The sequence below is a fragment of the Larimichthys crocea genome, chromosome X (genome assembly GCF_000972845.2).
Source record: "Larimichthys crocea isolate SSNF chromosome X, L_crocea_2.0, whole genome shotgun sequence".
NCBI lineage: Eukaryota > Metazoa > Chordata > Actinopteri > Sciaenidae > Larimichthys > Larimichthys crocea.
The window spans coordinates 13599845-13619632 of record NC_040020.1 but is presented as its reverse complement, the minus strand read 5'-3'; the positions used below and the strand labels follow the sequence as shown (position 1 = coordinate 13619632).

The following is a 19788-nucleotide window of genomic DNA, read 5'->3' as shown; positions in this document are numbered from 1 at the left end:
TATGCACCTGCTGGTGGTAACCTGATTTTTTTGGTCACATGGTTTCCATGGTAACAGAGCAATAGTCTTGACAGGCAATGAGGAGGGTTGTATAAGCAGGCTACTACATTACACTACTACACACTACTACACACTACATTACACACACATAAACACACAGACACACACACACACAGTTTGTGATGTCATTTCAGGTATGAAATTGGAGTTGTGTTATAAGTAAAAAGGTGACGGGTGATTGATACTCAGGCGGCATTCAGGACATTCCAGGAGCGTCGAATGTTAGATGGGAAACTGGGAGTGTTGGCTGACATTTTGAAAATACAAAGAAAGTAAAGCACTAAAGAAGTAGGTGAACATTTACCAAAGATGGTATTTCCTAACTTTCCTACAGCTTTTTATCATCATAAATATTAAATAATCTCTTAGCTAAGAACACTCAAACTCGTCCAACAAGTTTCACAGAAGAAATACAGAAAACAAAACTGTATTGGAAAAACCTGTTTTTAACTGTTGAAAACAAGCTAACTATAATTATTACAATTAATTATAAACAGTTTTATAGTACCATTTTTTCCTCTTATACAATTGTGATGGTATACATGAATGTGGTAATTACATTTTAGTAAAATTTGATGATGATCAAATAACAACATCTTTATAACAACATAAAGATCAGCAAAGTAGCATGATAAAGCACATAAGCAAACATATATAAAAAAATAAAATAAAAATAGATCCATGTATGAAGTTATTGGGTGATTACTTGAAGAATAAGTACTTGTAAAATAAGTAAATAATATGCCAGTCGGGATACTTTTACTTCATCCACATATTTTTTACTTGTTTTATATATATATATATATATATATATATATATATATATGTATGTATGTATGTAGTGATGTGTGTATATATATATATATATAATATATAATATATATATATATAATAGATATATATATATACACACACCACACACACACACACACACACACACACACACACACATACATACATACAACATACATACATACATACATAATATATAAAACAAGTAAAAAATATGTGGATGAAGTAAGTGTCCACTCATTGATGTTCTAATGACAGTTGCAACCTTTACACAGAGATTAATCAGAATGAACATTTATTTATTTTTTGATAATAATCAATTTAATAATATAATAATAATGTGAACATAAAAAGACAGCTCAACTCTTAGCCTAATTAATACAGCTCATATGTTATTAGCAAGTTCTCTTCAGTGACATTTACAACTGTACACCTTAACATTTCACTTATCTTCTTCTAAAGAACAAAACAGAATTAAGCAAAGAATTGTGTTGACCATAGAAAAATCAGTTAAAACAACTTATTTTCACTAAGCCTCGAAGACACAGTAGTACATCTGCAACTGTAACTGTAACTCTCGAGTGAATCAGGAAACAACCTAAATATGATTTTAATACTATAAATGCTTAAATAATATGTAACTTTTGATTTGTACTATTTTTTACCCATCTCAACTTAGAATTACTAGACCTTTTTCAAAACTGTGTATAAACATATGTACATTATTTTGCAATTTCCTTTGGGAGTCATAAAAAGAATGGGAATTAATTATAGATATTATAAATATTGGGTATGAGCAGCAATTTCCCTTTTAGTATTATAGGCTTACTTTCTCAGTGAAGAATGCTAACAATAATAGGCATAATAAATGTCATTTTTTAAATGCATTTATGTCTTGAAAACATTGCAAAAACTTGAATTTTACTTTTTCATTTTGAGTCTGTGACTTTGATAGTTAATAAATGACTCTGTAATGGATATATTACCAATTTAATACCGCTAAATTTACATGAACCTTAATTCACATTTTATACACTCAACAGTTCTCACATTGGCACACGTTTGGTATTGCAATCAAGACAATAGAAAATGCCATCTGAATATCACTATCTTGTTTAGTAGATCTAATCTGTATTAGGGACAATTTGTCATACAAGCACATTAATGTAAATATATCGATCAAAAGTGCATATAAATCACAGCACTTAGTATAGCACAGTATATTCTTTTGCCTGGGAAGCCTCATAAAAACATCTGTTTCCTTGATCGAATGTCTCTCTCTCTCTCATACATGGTGATGTACGATTTAAAGAGGTCCTCTATTGTGCTCGCCTGAAAGAGGAGGAAATGGATGTCAGTTTCATTTCTAAATCACTGCTTCATTAACAGGAATGAACAGACTGATCTGCAGAATCATGTGCATTGTGTTCTTCTGAAAAGAAATGTAGAAAATGAATGTAAAGACAGCTCACCTGTGAGGTTTCACAGACAAAGTTTACGCCCCTCACCAGGGTGCCAATGGTCATCTCAAAGAAGCCACTTTCGCTCTGGAATTCTGTGATGCGGCTGAATGGGTGCATGATCAGCACCTCCTAAAAAGTTTACAGTGTGATTAAGCTACATACAGATATCATGGTTTAAGTGGAATACAATATTTTACTGCAATTTTACATTACATGTCATAATAATATACACAATTTACGGCTTATTATTGTGCATACCTTTGTCTTTGGGTCTATTAGGCTGACACCTTGCTTGCTGACGACAATCATAACTATATTTGGGTAGCTGGATTCACACGTTTGCTGCAAAGTCAAATGCAAATTAAAATCATCATATGACAAAACAGTTTCCTCAAATTGTTGTCTGCCAACTTTGTCTGTCAGTTCATCCTGATGACTCACTCTAACTTCAAAGAAGGCACAGCCGAAGGTTGGCCAACTTGAAATGGCTTTCAGGAAGGCAATTTTGGCCTCCTGCACCGTGATGCCACTCTGCTTGTTGTAGGAGGAGATGATGTTCTACAAGTCAAACACAAAGCAAAGGTAAAAAATACGTATATATATTCCATACAGAGATAAACAGGCATCAACTCCCGCCCTGCCTCTGTACATTTCTTTCTTACCTTCTTCCATTCATCAGGGGACATGATTTTTATCTCGTCAGCAGGGATCAGTTCCCGCAGCATTTTGGGGATCATGACAAACTGTGACCTGTCTGAATCGACTTCCACTCTGAAGAGCAGCCCGCCCAGGTTGATCATGTCCTCCTTGGTGCAGTTGTGGTATCCACGCAGATACTTAGGCAGCTCCTGTATGGAGGCATAATAGAAAGCATGTATCATGATAATTCTGCACGTCAAAAAGAGCAAAAGCTAGCAGAATGAAGAAAGTGTTTGGTCGAATACCTGAGGGAAATGGAAAGTGAGGTCTGCAACCAAGTCTTTCCCCGGGCTCACATTGAACCAGAGCTTCCTCTTAAACATCACCAGGTAGGGTATGTTGGTCTGGTTGACTTGGGAAGAAAGATTCAGTTTATAAATATGTAGAAGTCTTGACATGTAAAAATCAAAGGTGTCAGTGTGAGACATTACCTTCTTTCACTTTTTTAGCTTTCTTAGGGTTAGGGTCTGTGACCGGCCTTATACAGTCAAAGAAATATTTGTTCTCATCCATGCTGGTCATCTAAAGATTGAAAACAGAATAGCATCGATATGTTAAACAGAGATTAAAATGCATGACCTATTTTTGGTTTGTACACCAACATGAGTAATCAACAAAATGTCTCATTAAATTTACACAGAACTCAATATATCTTATTACATCTTCACATGACAACGTAATCAATGAATTAACAAACAAACTTCAAAAAAATATTACCCATCCCCACCTTGTTTGGTGTTTTGAGGTACAGGCCATATCCATTATCTGAGCTCAGTTTGAGATGGAAGGCAATATTGGTGCACATCTCTTTGATAGTGGTTGTCGACTTCACCTCGTATATCTGCACAACAGCAATGACATTAACTCGAGGAACTCAAGGAGAAATCTAAATGCACTGTATAATGACTTCAAGAAGCACTTATTCACTTTCTTGCAGCGGGTTACATGAGAAGATTAATACCATGTGTGCATACTGTAAATATTGTGCTGCATCCAATAGATCATTAGATAACTTAGCTTAGCATAGCATCAAGATGCTGCCCTTCTAAGCACATGAATTACTTATTTTCTGGCTAGGCTCAAAGACAGAGACAGAAAGTAACTTCCTCCGGCAAAGAACTAGTCTGGCACATAACCCTGAACCGCACAAGCATGTCATTTTTACACTGGCAATTTTAGGATTATATTTGTCTTTGTGCTAAGTTAATCAAATCAGCTGCTTCTGTAGCTCATATTCTACACGTACAATATATTCCAGCTGATCTCAGTGACTGTCATTGTGGAAATGGTGTTGGATGGCTACCAATAACTGACAGAACTAAATGACGTAGAGAAAAAATAAATCCAAAGTGAGAAACAGTTCCTTCTTTTCATTACTGAAAACAAAGAAGTCATGCCAATTATATCAACTGGCAAAGACTGAAAACAGCGCAGTGTTTAGAGGAGTGTTTTGTGGCGTACATCATCTGTGTCATTTGGGAAGTGGACTTTATGGAAGATCTGGGTGCTGTTCTGTTGGATGGCATCCACTTCTACTGAATGGGGAGGAAACTTCCTTGGCTCCTTACTGAGGGTATAAAGCATTCAGATAAAATGACTGTACATACAAATATACATAGGAAGTATTTAAAATGAATCATTGCTGTCATCTTGTTACATGTGATCCATTATTTCTCCAGCCTGACCTGCGCATCTCTTGCAGCCTCTGCAGGCAGTCAGCAGCCAGCAGATCTCTGGGCCGCGACTCTAAGAAGCGCAGAGCGTGTTTCATCAAATGGGGACTGGGTGGGAATAAGCCTGAACACAGCCACATCAGCTGCCACCCACGCTCCATACTCAACCTGAGACCAAGGGAGAGCAAGAGAGATGGGGGGAAAACAATTCACAGAGGATTAGATATGTTGGCTCTTAATTTAGTCCGAACACTTTAAAATACAGAAGTACACCCTGTGAGAGCACCTGTTGTTGTTGCTGGTCATCTGTCTCATAATCTGACAGTAGATCTCGTCCTGTAGAGCTTCGTGTTGGGTGGCTGGACCAAAGATCTGTCCGGTCAGGTCTATAGGACTGCGAGCATGTTTGATGGGGTAGTCGCCCATGTACTTCAGGATAGGTAGACGCCAAGGTCAAGGACTTACACAGAGAGTAATAGTAATAAAAATGAAAACTAGCCTAGTATCTGTTCTGATCTACATGTTCCCTGTGTGGAATCAACAATGTGGTAAAATAAAATAATTCTCTGATAGTTTCACTTTTTGACATCCATCTACATGTAGGCAATGAAACTGGGACAAACATCTACAGAAAGAAAAACAGCAGTTTTAAAGATCCATTGATGCAGGTTTACAATTTCAGGATTTTAACACAGTAAAGGTTACAGCTAGTACTAAAACAGGAAAGCATTAGTTTCAAGGATATCAGTGTAGGCGTTGCAAGCCAGGGTGCTGAGTTCAGAGTTACGGGCCAGGCTGTTCATCAGTGGCTGTTTGAGAGGTTCTTTGGAACAAACCCACAGCTTCTCCCTGAGTCCTTTAGAGGCTCGACCGACATCTTTACTTGCAGGCCTGTGACACGGAGGAAACACGGTCTTAGCACATCAGTACATATAGTACATAGTGTTTTTCTTTCTTTTCTTTTTTTTGTTTGATATTTGACCTAGCATTTATAAAGTTGTAAAAAGTTCCATGATATTTGTATGATATCTTTGTTTAAATATGCCCCTATGCACGCTGCTGTTCCAACCAAAACTAGGGTCACACTTACTGTTAGGTGAACATTCAATATTTTATTTTAAGAGACTCATATGGTATTATTACCTGAAATACTCAAGTGAAAACTCTTTCAAAGAGATAGGTGCCACAGTTTCATCTATCTGTATGGAGTTTCGTGCTGCTGTTTTCTTCTGGCCTGGACTGAGCAGGTCCTGGTGGGTCAGATACAGTTCATTAGATACACCACAAGGGGGTGAACCACCATACTCATGGATGCACAGCTGTGTTAAACCTCACTATGCAATATTCTCATGTCTGTACATATGTTTCTATGTAAACTTGAGTAAAATCAAATCTGTTGATAAATACTAATTGTATTTATAGGCTATAAATTGCATTTATACGGTGGAGACTAATCTATTTATAAATATATGTAGTACCATATATATACACACAAATTGTCATCGTTTCTGTCCTTGTGACATACACATGATTCTCTTGGGCAGATAAAAATTAAGAAAAAGTATGACACTGAAAGGTAACTCTACCAGCATTTCTTCAGGGGGCTCGCTAAGAGTCGGCAGAAACTGCACGATCTGCTTATTGACTCTACCACTGTCTTTCGTCCGCTGGTTTTTTGCCGTAAAACATTTTTCATCAGAATAATGTTCTTGATTTTTCTCTAACAGCAGCAGGTCCCCTCGTTTACAAACCAGGAACGTTGGGTCATCTGCAGAAAGGGCAAAAGAGACACATGTTTTCTATGCATTTCTTGTATGCATAGACTTTATATGTGCGAGTGTGTTTCAACCTACTATCCTATACAGTACACACTGTGGACTGTTACCTGCTTTGCTGACATCCTGCTGAGCCAGAGCGTACAGTGAGCGCTGTCTCAGCCCTTCCAGGTTTTTCTTTATAAGTGCTTCAGTTTCTGCAGCTTGCTCTGACTTCAGGACAAACTCTCCTCTGACTGTGTTCAAAGTCACCGACTGAGAACTGAAATGGCTGTCACTGGACAGGATAGAAGCAAATTCATTTGTTTGATAATTTTCAATACACAATTAAAATGTTTGACAAAGGACTAAATTAAAACAAATGATTATATTAGCAAATCAAAAGGAAAAATAATCCATACCCCAACATCTTTACTTCCTTTATCTCTAGGTAAGGAAGCTCAAGGAGTTTTTTGTCTCCTCCATCCATGAAGAGGACACTGTCTGAGTTTATGGCCACAATAAACCTGCTCTTGGGCAAAGGAGGTCCTGTGGACAGAATGCAAATATTGTGAGTGCAGAATATTATAATATATGGAGAAATATTGCATCACATGGTGACATTGATCTGTAACAAGCTGCAGCAGAAAGCGGTTACCTGCGTGCATGTTGTTTATTGTGTCAGCTTTTTATGTCTATGCTTTGCCAATTATTGGTTAACAATGTTGTTTTACTTAGTCTATATTACTATTAATATAATATCTCTCATTTTATAGTTTAGTATGTGCATTGGCATCATCAGCCTCTGTGTTGAATGTTTTAAATAGTACACTGTAGTATAAAGGTGTCCTGAATCATGTTTCTACTAACATTAATATTTGCTTTGCTATTTATAATTGTTCTGCATGCTTATACATGATCTCAATAACTTTGTAATTTCAATTGTATATTCTGTTTTTAGGGTGACTTTGTAACATCTATCCAGGGACTACAGATAAAAAATAGCCTCTTAGCTAACTCTGGCACAAAAGTTTAATGTATGTGTAGTGTCCCTGTTAAATTAAAGTCATACAGACACAAATACATATGAAATGACATCAAGACCTCCCTGGATGTTGACACAAACTTTATATTAAATATTGCATGTAAAATAAATTGTATGTTGACTGACCTGACATCATTGTAACTTCATAGAAGTTGGAGAAGTGAAGGGCCCATTTCTGTTGGGCGATGTCGACCAGTTCTCCTTTTACCTTTTCCTTTGTCCGGTCCCCCTTGCTATAAGGACCCTGTAAGATCAGGATGTGAGAATCAGCCTGAGCTGGCTCAGCTTAATTGTACCCATGTGACATAAAAAATAAAACTGAAACCAAATAGCATGTGGCACACACAAATCCAATTTGTTTCAGGCTCCACTCATGTTTGTAAAATACACACTGAAGCTCCTTTTGTCTGACTGCATGCACTGTACCTCTATGACTGCTGCGCTGATGAGTTGGATCCACTTTGTCATAGATTTGCTCTCAATAAGTGGGGTGGAGATGCACTCTTCAACCACTGTCCTGACGTTGTCTTTGTCATATTCAGAGCCAAAACGGATGTAATAGTGCTTTGCTGCCAGGTCGACGTATTCATCCTCCTGAGAGATGTAATACATTTTTATTGGATACAGTTCACACAAATGGGTTTATTTTTGTTGTGCAAGACTCAGATGATTTTCACTTTGTTTTGACTAAAACAAAAGCACAAGCTTGCCCTTTTGCTTTGCTTGCCTTCATCAATTGATTTTTTGGCCACTTGGTGGCAGCAGAAACAAGCTGTAAATATACCAATTATATACCATCATCATGTTAGCAAATAGCTCTGATTTGGAGTCAGGTTTCAGGCCACCTGCCAAATGTTTGTCTAATTCACTCTAATTTTCACCAACTTCTTAGAGACATATCTGTCTCTTTAGGTGCAGAATGCTCCACTATGTTCACCAGTTAGTTGCCAACCTTCACTGTCAGATGTTTGGTGCTGTGAAGATTGCGTAGCGCAGGGAACGCTTTTGATTTTCTTTCACTTAAACAGCTGCCAAAACAACCAAAACAATGAGCTGTCACAACAAGCGACCCCTTTTACATTAGAGGACTGACATATCGTTAATATAAGAAATATGAATTAGAGCAAATTTAAGTTTCAAAATACAAAGCTCATTACTCAAAGTTTTGTTCACCGTAACTAACGTTGTCACCCCAAAACTAGACCATCTAGTGGAGTGCTTACCTCAATATCATTATTTGTAATGTGACATTACTTAAAACAAACATAAACAAACTAAGTCTTTACTCTCCTGAGCCTCACCTTCTCACTGGTGTAGTCTCCTGACTTAAGTCCCTTGATGACTTGTCTGTAGATTAGATTTGTGCTGATCGGGTCTAATGAGCAGTCATGCCAGGGTGTGAACACTTCCTTGCGTAAGGAGAGTGTCCAGGGGGTGTTCTTCTCCAGCTTGCCCTGTCTCCTCATCTCCTGCTCACACTGAGACACTGCATCCAACACATGTTTCCCACAGCTGCCCAGAGACCACATCTGATGAGAAAGACCAACAATGATCTCTACAATCCTTTGTACTCAAATTTAGCACTGATTAACCAACACTCAGAAACTGGGCTCAAACAACCAGTGTACATTTGAGTGCAAATACAATGTGGAAAGGTCTGAATGACTATGACGAGATAAGAGGCAAGTCAGGCTTACCTTTTCAAAGAGGCTGATGTACAGGGAGAATCCATATGTGTCTCGAAGATCAATCTTGTCAGCCAAAGCTTGACAGACTTCAGCAGAAGTGGAAGCTGAGTCCAGATTTAGACTGATAGTTTGGTCATCCATTAGAGTCACATTCACTTCTATAGGCTTCTTGGTCTTGACAGCCTATCAGTAGGAAGAAAGAAGGTGAGATCAGATTTAAATGAAGAAAACAATCTAAGAATTTGGAATTTCAAAGCTGATTTCCAAATATAAACATAGTGGAGAAAACACTGTAAAGAGAAGTCGCAGCCAAAAGATAGAAATGTTAAAGTTTCTACCTGTAGCTCTGTCCAACAGGGCAACTCTTTCCTTTCTCCATTTGCTTTTATACGACGCAGGCGCTCAGTACAATACTCTCCATAACCACTTGGCCCTTTGCGGACAAAACTCTCCAAATACTGTGGGATGGAGAGGAATAGAACAGTGTGACATATATTGCAGAATTAGAGGAAAAAGACATTATCACAGTTTTCTCATAACATTTTTAAATATATTAAACCAAATTGCACAACACAATAACTGGCTTGATCCATTGAAAAATTCTGACACGGCCATAGTTCTAAAAAAAAAAATTAAGAGGGTCAAAAGACTGCATATTACAGATAGCAACGACTTATTATTTTCTGATGAAACTCAATTAAACGGATCATTTTAGCCAAGGGATAGATTTGGTGGCTGCTCGAAATTCAAAAAACCAAATGAACAGAGAAAATGACAGCAGTATTTCTGCATTCAACCAGCGACTGAACATTTTGTGTGTTTTGTGCTTGGATATTGTAAAGTCATAGATTATAAAATTATAATGTACACTACACAATTCCCTCTGTACTGACAGAATCCCAACTATTTTTAATGAATATACATCGTAAAATGGTAAAAAAATTATAACAAGGAATACTATGTATGTACTATGTATTTAAATTTCATGTCACAAGAGATGATAAGGATATACAGTGTCCATTATCTGCATATTCAACTTTAGCCTTTTTTCAGTTTTTATTCAGTAACTGGAGCTTGTTTGTAACTCTTTATCTATATTTTATGACATTTATCCAGTGTCTCTGATCTTATCTTATTTTACTACTTTAATCATATCAACACAGCGAGTGGGCGTGAACAACTAAGACAAATGTTTATCATCCTTCATCAGTTATCTGTGCTAAAGGCAGAAGCAATCCTTGAGTGAAGAGGTATGCTTAAAAATGTCTTTAAAATGACACCAAACAGGCTGCTGTTGATTTCAAGCTGCTTCATTACTGAATGATTCGCTGCAGACTGACCTTCATGAAGAGGTCTGTCGGGGGGAAGATCCCGAGGCAGATGGAAAGAAGGCCCCAGCCTTGCATTCGGCTCTTCCTGTTCTTATTGTTCACCAGCTGCTTACAGATCTGGCAGTAAATCTCATCCCTGCACACGAAGAGAGAAATGTAAAGAGAAAGGCAAAAACAGTGGCAACCACTGTTAACAAGTTTCAAGAGAGGAGTTCCCAAAGTGGTTCCAATTTTGGTGAGGGAAAAAAGAAACAGATAAATGCTGAAAGAAGACCATTCTGATGTTCTGTCTATATGGAAATGATATTTATGTTTAGTTTCACCTTATGTCTTTTCTTGATAGAGCGTATCCAATGATAATGTTGAGTTTTTCCTGGGATGTAAGTGGCCGATCCAGCATAGGACCCTCTCCAATCAAAATGTCCTCGTCCTCTGTCAAGTTCTCTGGCTGGTAAGTTTGTCAACAGAAAGAACAATTAGCACACAGCACACATAATGAATCAACACAGAAATAATGACTGAATGATGAATAGTGTAGCAGCATCAGTGCTGACCTCCTCGGGAATGGCAGAAGCTCTTCTGTTTGCAGTTCCAAGCTTTTTCTTGTTCTTCCTCAGAATTTTCTAAACAGAAAAAATGTGATGATTAGAGGTGAGACTAATGACTTCTGCTTGACATTCATGGTCGTATTCTATATTTTAAAGTACTGGTTATCCACAGAAAGCTTTTAATAATGGTTATAAATGAAAAGCTGCACAGATTATAATGCAACTGAATGGTTTCTACCACACCATAACACCTGACATATAATAATGAGACTATGTTACCTGGTCCAGTCCCACCAGGTTGCTCAGCCTCCGGCCTTGCCTATTAGGCAGCTGACGTGATATGATTGTGCTCGACGCCTGAGACGCTGCGTCTTGAGACTTTGGTTCTGGGAGGTCGCCCATGTAACGCAGTATAATCCACCATACAGTCAGACATGTCTGGAGGAAAATGAGACTGGGAATGAGCTTTGGAAAAAGATGAAAACCCCTTGGAGGTTTTTTCCTCTCTGTTCTCTTACCAGTGCATCGCCCTCGTCATCATGGGGCAGAAGAGGTTTCTTGAGTCTCTGGGCGATGTGTTTGTGGCTAGCATTGTCCTGGAAGTGACGGATGCTGAACTTGTACAATGAAAACTCATCGCTGTCGTCATCAAAGTCGTCATCGTCCTCATTTGTCAATGGGGCAGGTTCAGGATCTGTGGAGGGTGGAAGGCTGATTTCCTCCACCGGCTCAGGTGTGCTGCTCTTCTTCTTAACACTCTTCTACAAAGAATTAGTATCAGAGAGTCAGTCAGTGACTTGAGTCCATAAAATAAAATGCAAGCAATTAGCATCAATAACTAAAATATCTGACCTTAGATTCATCTGATTTTGATTTCTTTACGACCTCTTCTACAGGAGGAGGTGTAGGCTGGAGATCATACGAGTTCACCTCTGAATCCTGTCCAACGAGTGGCTCAGGCTCCTCATCAGTTTCGATCAACTGTGATTCGGCGAGAACTTTCAGTCGCTTTTTAAGATCCAAGGTGATTTCTTCTTCCCTCTCTTTCGCCATGCGTAAAATATTGGCCTGTGAGCAGTTTGGGTTCGAGATTAGAGAAAGAGGAGGTGAAAGGATGTCCATACTCAGAATGTAACACACTTATTTCTTGACATTGGTTACGTTATTAATGAAGACTTTCAGCTCTTACATCATTCCTCATCTTATCAGCTGTTTTTCTGTCCCGCATTCCTCTGGTGTACGCCTGCAGCAGTATGATTGCCTCTCTCTTCTGCTTATAGCTCTTCCTCGCCTGGTAGCCTCGTAGCTACAGTTCATCAGAAATAATAATTAATCGTCTTATAAAATATTACACTTATATATACAGTGATTTATATAGACACGTTACAATATCTACATTAACCTTATTGCGGTTGAAAATGATTAAAGCGACACTGTAAGGTCATTTACAGTCTCTACTGTACATGCCTGGCGTTGTATGGTGACTGCTGCTTCCTGCTTTCTTCTGTACTGTAACTGCAGCTTCCGACTGCGGATCTTTGATCTCAGCCGTTCATAGCCGTGCTGCATCTGTTTGGAGCAAGAGTAGAAACAAAGAACAAGGTCACTGGACGTGAGATGAATTTCTTTTGTATAGCAAGCCTCAAGGGGAGAGCATTATGTCAGCTACATGCTCTGAGTGCTATGAAAGGTTTTTTGAGTGTCAGACCTTTCTTCGCATTTTCTCCGCCCTGTAAGCCCTCCAGCGCTTCTGCAACACCACAGCTGCCCTCTTCTTCTTCAGAAAAGACTTTCTACAACAAGAGGAGAAATAAAGCATTTACGTGACAGAATAAAAAGAAGAAAAGAAGCATACTCCTCGATCTCCCACTATAGTACATACATATACCATTTGAGATTATACCCATGTCCTCATCAAGTCTGAGTTCATACTCCCTACATGATTTCTCACACCTGTCTTTGTGTCCCATCATGACCCTCTGGATCACCACAGCTACCCTGCTGAGCTCATTTTCCCTCAGTCGTTCCAGGATAGCGTCGTGGGCATCCTGAAATAAAGTGAAAAGAAAAAGTTTGAAATCAGCTGCACACAAATCACCAAAGAGAAAGAATAATGTCAACAGCACATGCTGGTCTGGTTCATAATACTGGTGCTGTTTCAGCAGTGCAAGTTAATACTGTTTGATTTTAATCTGCAGTGAAAGTTCTGCTGTCTCCAAACGATTGAGAAAAGCTGTGTTCCAACATGGTTTGAATTATAAGTTTTCTTCACCCTCAGGAAAATCTTGGTCCTGCCTATTTTCCACTCGTCCTCCTCTTTAATCACCGTCTTGCAGATGGCTTCACAACAGGCGGCAGCTGTCTCCTGGAGAGACAATAAAGAATTGATTAGATACTGAAGAGATGCTAATGACAGCAAAGATTCCTCCAAGGGGAAAGACAATGAAGAAGTAAACCATCTTTGAGTTCCTCATATTGAAATTAACAGAATTATCCTGGGTCAGATTTAGCAGGATTTTAAAATATCTGACACTGATTTTATGAAATTGATAAGTCCACATATGATCAGCAGCAACACAACATAGCAACTAACAGTTTGGGGGTTGCAGATGGTCGTCTTCAGGAGCACCCTGTAGCGCTTCATGAATTCCACAAAGGTGTGGCGAATTGGGTATCCAAGCTTCCGGATGCGGATGGTGTCCATCATGCCAGAGTATCTCAGCTGCCGCATACACAGCTCTCTGTCAAACATCTAGAGGAGAAGAGAAGATTAAAGTGGTTGTGAATATTCTGTCTATGTGGACCTGCGTAGCATTTTGTGTTCTTCCTTCAGAGTAACAACACATCACTTCTTCAAGTTGACTGTCCACTGTGTTGTCGGCATGCATACAACATAAACAATCATACTCACTAACATACTCTAGTTATTACAAATCATGAATGTCTGTACCAAATTTCAGTTATGACATTTCAATCAAAACAGCAAATATCAACCTCATGGTGGTGCTAGAAAAAGCTCATTAGAAAGTCATTCCAAAGAAATTTATCATCAGGTGACCATGAATGTAGAAGACTTTGTGGCAATCCATCATTTAGACATTAAGAAATGGGGATGGATGAAAAGTTTGATCTGCTAGCCATTATAAAAAAAAACACCTTCAAATGATTATAGTGGTAGTAGAAGAAGGATTCATCCTCTGAGGACCATGAATCTCATTTCTCAGTCTGGACAAAAGTGGTGGGCAGACAGACAGACAGATAGACAGACAGACATTGCCATCCCCATGGCAACAAATAATTATCTACCACCCCACTATAACACTGTGTTATATATCTCAGGAAATTAGATCAATTGGTTTATGGCATAAAACAGGAGATTTTTGTTTATCTAGTGTGAGGACAGGTGTTTGCTAAGAGACATTTTATTAATTTTATCCCCTTCAGTTAAACCAAAAGGGAAATAAACCAATTCATATCCAACGCTTGCCACAACACTATTGCCACTATTGCAGAAGACAGTTCATCCTTATCTTGTACATTATATAGATAGATATGTTTAAAAATTATACACATAGCAACCGTGTGGGGTGTTACTGTGTGTTGTCTACACTGCAGGCGTTGCTTTTGTGTGATTTACCTTGGACTGCTTGTCATTGTTGGGTTTGAAGCATCGAATGAAGAAAGGATGGCAGATGGACAGAGCCTTCATGAGGGAGTCCAGAGACTGACGGAACTGACCGCTCAGTGTCGCCACTTGTTTGTGTTTGTCTACCGTGCCCTGAATGGATGACAGAGAGGAGAGTAAAATCATGAAAACAGTGGCAACTGTCACAACAGTGTCACTATCAATGCATGCCTTGCAAATGTGTTTTGAAATATCTCATTTGAGGTAAATTTGCTGCTTTAGAAATAAGTAAAATTATCTAGATGACAAGAAAAGGTATAGCAGTATCAAACTGAATCACATGCCGAAGTTTTTATTTCATACCCGCAGAGAGCTCTTAGGTGTTATGACGACCTTCTTGTTGTTACTAATCTTCACTCCATTGGTTGAAAGGTCGTTCTCAAATATCTGATGGAGCAGCTTATTGGCGGAGGCTTCAACCATCTTGATTACGTCAGGACTAACAGCATCTTTGTTCTTTTCCAGGAAACCTTAATAGAAATAATAATAATAAAAAAACATTATTGAGCAGCTCACAGCAGTCATTAAGTTTTTAGTTGGACTTTGAGTTTGTACCTGTGGAGTTGTAGTAAACCCTGCCGGCAAAGTGGCAAATCCCAAAGTCTGTGTCATGTTCCCTTCTAGAAGCGAAGTAGGCCTTGTTCCCATTGTGCTGCTTATTCATCTTTTGCAGCATAGTGGAGTCTGAACCCTGTGACACACCAGACAATACCGTGGATTAAAAATGAGCACAAATATTTGACAGATGTGGCAGATTTTTCTCAAAGCAATTCTTTTTAAATAGTGTTTGTAGTATAGCACCAGTACCTTTGGAAAATGGCTTTCTTCGTCAATCAGAGCCAGAAGGTTACAGGGTTTCGCAGCCAGGAGGTCCAGGATGTTCTCATTGTCGCTAAATTTAATGTTATTCCACACAATGTCCTCTTTCTGGTACTCCTTCTGCTCCAGCTTGAAGATGTGACCCACAAAGAACTGCTGCAGCTTCTCGTTGGCAAAGTTAATGCACAGCTGCTCAAAGCTGCAAATGGACATGGTGACATTTGTTCGGTTTGCAGAGTTGTGATAGACTTACTGTAAAGCATGTGTGAAGAAACTATACCTGTTTGTGTGAAAGTTCTCAAAGCCAAAGATATCTAGCAGGCCGATGGACAGGAAGGAGGATGGGTTTTTCTTGGTCAATCTTTTGTGGATGACACTGTTGATTTTGCCAACGATCCATATGAACAGCTTATTGTAGATTGCCTGAGAAACACAAGATAAGTTTGATCTTCTGAGCATGAGTAGTCAATCCAAGTAAATGGGGGAATATCAAGCATATTAAAAAGTGCATTTGTGATTGGATGATGATATGTTTGCATAAATCCCTGGATCCACTACCCCCGCTCCCCTCAATTGTTCTTTATAAAAACCCTGGTTGCACCTTCCTTACTCCTTATTTAAATGTGTAGATCTGTGCAAACATTTAGTTATTATCTCAGTAATAAAAGGTTACAATGACGTCATGCTGTTTAATTAACACTTCCTGAATTCAACAGCATGCCCTGTGTCGCCTGAGGTATTTATTGGCTAATGTTCCTTTCAACCGGGGTCAGGATCCGATAAAGAAACGTTCTGATTCACCGTCACTCGGTTTAGCTTCATTACCTTGACAAAGGCGTCTCTGCAGTCAGAGGCCTGTTGAGAGCTGAGGGGTTTGGTCACCCTCTCTGTGGTGGTCATGAGGGATCGATGTGTCAAACTCTTAGCCAGGGAAGACTTCTTGACCTGCAGAAATGTTGAATGTTCAAGAATGATGATCCATTAATCATGTTTGTGTCCGCTATCACAGCACATGTATGTGTATGAGAAAGTGCTAACCTCCAGTAGCGACGCTGCCATGCTGAAGTGTTGTGACTTGCTGACATTGCTGGTTTCCAAGTTGTTTTCTGTTTGGCCTGTTGGGAACATGAGATCAAATGTAACAACGACACCAAAAGTAGTGGTTCGCTTTATTCTGAGCTTTTGGCACAAAAAAAGACCCTGTTTTATCATCATTTCTGCTGAGACAATCCTGGCATCAAATGTTTAAATAATATAACAACAGTATTCAGAAGTCTTAAATGGTGTAAGCTCACCCTCGAAGCAGACATTCCCCAGGTGTAATATGGCAGCCAGCAGCTTGAGGATGTCCTGACACTCTTTTTCTGAGAAGGTCAGGATTTTCATCGCCAAACAAATACGTTTGTAGTCTTTAGCATCATCCCTGCCGTCACACCTGATACAGTGGCCCTTCAGCATGAGAGAGAAGGTTTAGATTATTTACCGAAAGTAGTAGTTCACTTTATTTGGATAGCCCACCTTCCATTTCAACATCTAATAAGTTGAGGCAGGGTATGACTGCATACTGTAGGTATGCGATATGTAATTTGTTTTGGTTACGGTGACAAAATGAGCCCTTAAAGAATAGCGATTTTATTACCTTGTTGAGGAATGTGTATTCTGTAGCATCTCCAAGGTTCAAAGTTTTCTTCTCCTCTTCTGTGATCCCTGCCAACATGCAGTAAAACATGTGGTAGTTTCTCTCCTCGGGGGCCTGAGGTTGTGGAGCCAAAATTAACCATTAATGTTAGAAAAAGGGCGACTGAATGTGCCTGAAATTAATCAATTTTCTGTCAAGTGGGTGTAAATGAACACATGATAATGAGCTGGTAACATTTAACATCACACATGTGCTTGTTGCCAGTGATAACAGCATGTTTATTTAACCAGCACGGCTCCAGATAGTGCACTGTGTTTTTATAGGTTTACAGTATACATGTGTCACCCTGGAGAGATAAGTGGAACTGGCTTTACTGGGACAGAGCTACCTCACCTGATGGCAAACACGAGACTTTTCCAGAAGATACTGCTCCACACGAGCACCTTCAATCACTCCGTCCTTATTGAAGAAGATCTCCAGATATTTCCCAAAGCGACTGGAGTTGTCATTGCGGATTGTTTTAGCATTTCCAAACGCTGCGTGGGACAGAACAGGGATGTTTGAACACTTGATGCTAATTGTTTTTTGACTTTCAACCACTTTTTCTGTGTAAATGTGTTTTCTAAAGGGAAGCTGTTGCTTGTCTGTTTAACATGACATTAGTGATGTTTACTTGTACCTTCTAGTATTGGGTTAGACTCCAGGATCTGCTCTTCAATCTTCTGTTCAGAGAGCTCACCACTGACTGCTGCCAAGTACTGCAGGATCAGCTTAGTGCTCTCTGTCTTCCCTGCTCCTGATTCACCACTGAGAAATGTGATCAAATAGTAGTGACAACATTTATTATTATACTCGGGACTGCTTATGAGCACCAGCTAACAGGCATGTAATTCATTCCAACCTGATGATGCAGCACTGGTTTCTGAGATGGCGTGTCATGTTACTGTAGGATGATTCAGCGATGGCAAAGATATGCGGAGGGAGTTCACCCAGCTTTCGACCATGGTACAACTTCACCTGAATGACAACACGATGCACACATGAAACACATCGCTGCCATCTTAGACAAAGAGGTTCAATGATGATCTGTGGGAAATGATCCGCTACTGCAGCACTTCTGTGATGAATGTTAACACTGGTCTCACCTGTTCTTCTGAATAGAACGGAAAATCCTGATACGGGTTCACTGCCACCAGCACAGAGCCTGTGTAGGTCTGAAATCAGAAAGAATGAGATTGTCAGGTTAAAATAACACCTGACGGAAGTTGTTTAGTCTGATGTGGAGCTTTGGTTTCGCAAAGGTCAGATCAACCAACACATTTCCCATGCACCCGTGGTGGTGTAAGTATTTTTGTTTCCATTTACTAAAGTCTTAAGACATTTCTTTTGCCACCAATGGAAGTGAATGGCATTCAGAGTACTGTATACATGAATACAGGTTAGACTACACTTTATGTGTTACACATGTGCCTTACATAGATGATGCCTTGTTTGTGTCGGAGCAGCAAGTTCCTGAGGACGCCGGCTTCATTCATGTCTCCCAGTTTGATCATGTCGTCCACACCCTCCACTGATGTAGGGTGCATGATCTTAAGGGAGGCTTCCTGCCCCGGGGATAGACTCTGCTCCTGGAGGGAGATCAGCGTAAGGAATTAAACTACCACGTTTTAGATGGTGAAGATGATAGATCTTCATTTTGCTCTGTATCTAAGCCCTACGGGGTGTTTACCTTTCCCTCATCGTTCACCAGTAACCGCTGACCAGATGGTGTTACTTTGAGTCTTGCTCCAATGGGTACCCCGATGTCCGAGTCCACCCACACCCACTCCCCCTGAAAAAAAAAGAACACGGTAAGTTAATGTATCAACTGACATAATATTGTGTCCTTCAGAAACTTTATGATGGGACTATCAGTTGATCACATCATTTCCTTGAAGGACTGACTGAAGGGAACAGTGACGCTACGTCCAGAAACAACTGAAGAACATAATTCTTTCTGGTAATATTCTTATGAATAAAATCCACACTAATAACTCAACAAATGGATTTGAGAGACTTTCTTCAGCCATACCTTTCTCAGCATCACAGATATACAGCTTCTCTACTCCCTAAACGAAGAAATTCACATGATGAGTTGCAGTTTAAAACAAAAGGAGGGTCTCAAGGCTCTGACAGGAGAGAAGAAAAATGATCGTGATCTAGCTCATTAAAAAACAGCTTGAACAGAAAGTTTTCTCTTGGCTGTGTTAAACATTCATTACAAAGCACACTGTTCTGCTTAGCGCCACAGGTTGAGGCAAACATAGTTAAAACAGTAAGAAAGAATTTAATGTAACAGATACAAAACAATTAATATGGTCTACCTAATAATCCTCAGTCAGTGATCTTCATTAATTCCCACTTGCTAAGCCTGCTGTAGAGCTGTTGTTTGTCCCGACACCCTCTTTAATGCGTCTCAAGATGAGGAAGGAGGAAAAATTGCCCTCCTACCACTGACAGATAGATTTTATGGCACTTTGACTTTGAACCGGCCGTGACCAAGAGGAAAAGAAACTGATCGCTTACGCAGAGGTGCGTATATATCTGACTTGC

General features: G+C 39.3%; 1 protein-coding gene across 1 annotated transcript; it reads right to left on the bottom strand.

Annotated features, from left to right (window-relative positions):
* Positions 1-1216: 1216 nt before the first annotated feature.
* LOC104934159 (unconventional myosin-VIIa) lies at positions 1217-19641 on the bottom strand. Its single transcript, XM_019259026.2, has 50 exons — positions 19560-19641; positions 19268-19304; positions 18926-19027; positions 18672-18824; positions 18342-18410; positions 18098-18213; positions 17876-18003; positions 17590-17732; positions 17197-17310; positions 16853-17006; positions 16596-16672; positions 16383-16502; positions 15838-15980; positions 15546-15756; positions 15294-15429; positions 15042-15208; positions 14691-14831; positions 13647-13805; positions 13326-13418; positions 13007-13101; positions 12762-12846; positions 12521-12622; positions 12243-12359; positions 11906-12121; positions 11572-11814; positions 11333-11491; positions 11060-11128; positions 10829-10953; positions 10515-10641; positions 9513-9632; positions 9184-9357; positions 8788-9015; positions 7913-8080; positions 7613-7730; positions 6864-6990; positions 6573-6739; positions 6274-6455; positions 5831-5937; positions 5433-5578; positions 4974-5127; positions 4700-4855; positions 4476-4581; positions 3742-3855; positions 3446-3536; positions 3260-3366; positions 2978-3163; positions 2757-2873; positions 2574-2657; positions 2325-2444; positions 1217-2184 (listed from the first exon to the last, which is right to left on the bottom strand). Exons 2-50 carry the CDS (start codon positions 19277-19279, stop codon positions 2095-2097), a joined length of 6438 nt encoding a protein of 2145 aa, XP_019114571.2. The 5' UTR covers positions 19280-19304; positions 19560-19641; the 3' UTR covers positions 1217-2094.
* Positions 19642-19788: the final 147 nt, after the last annotated feature.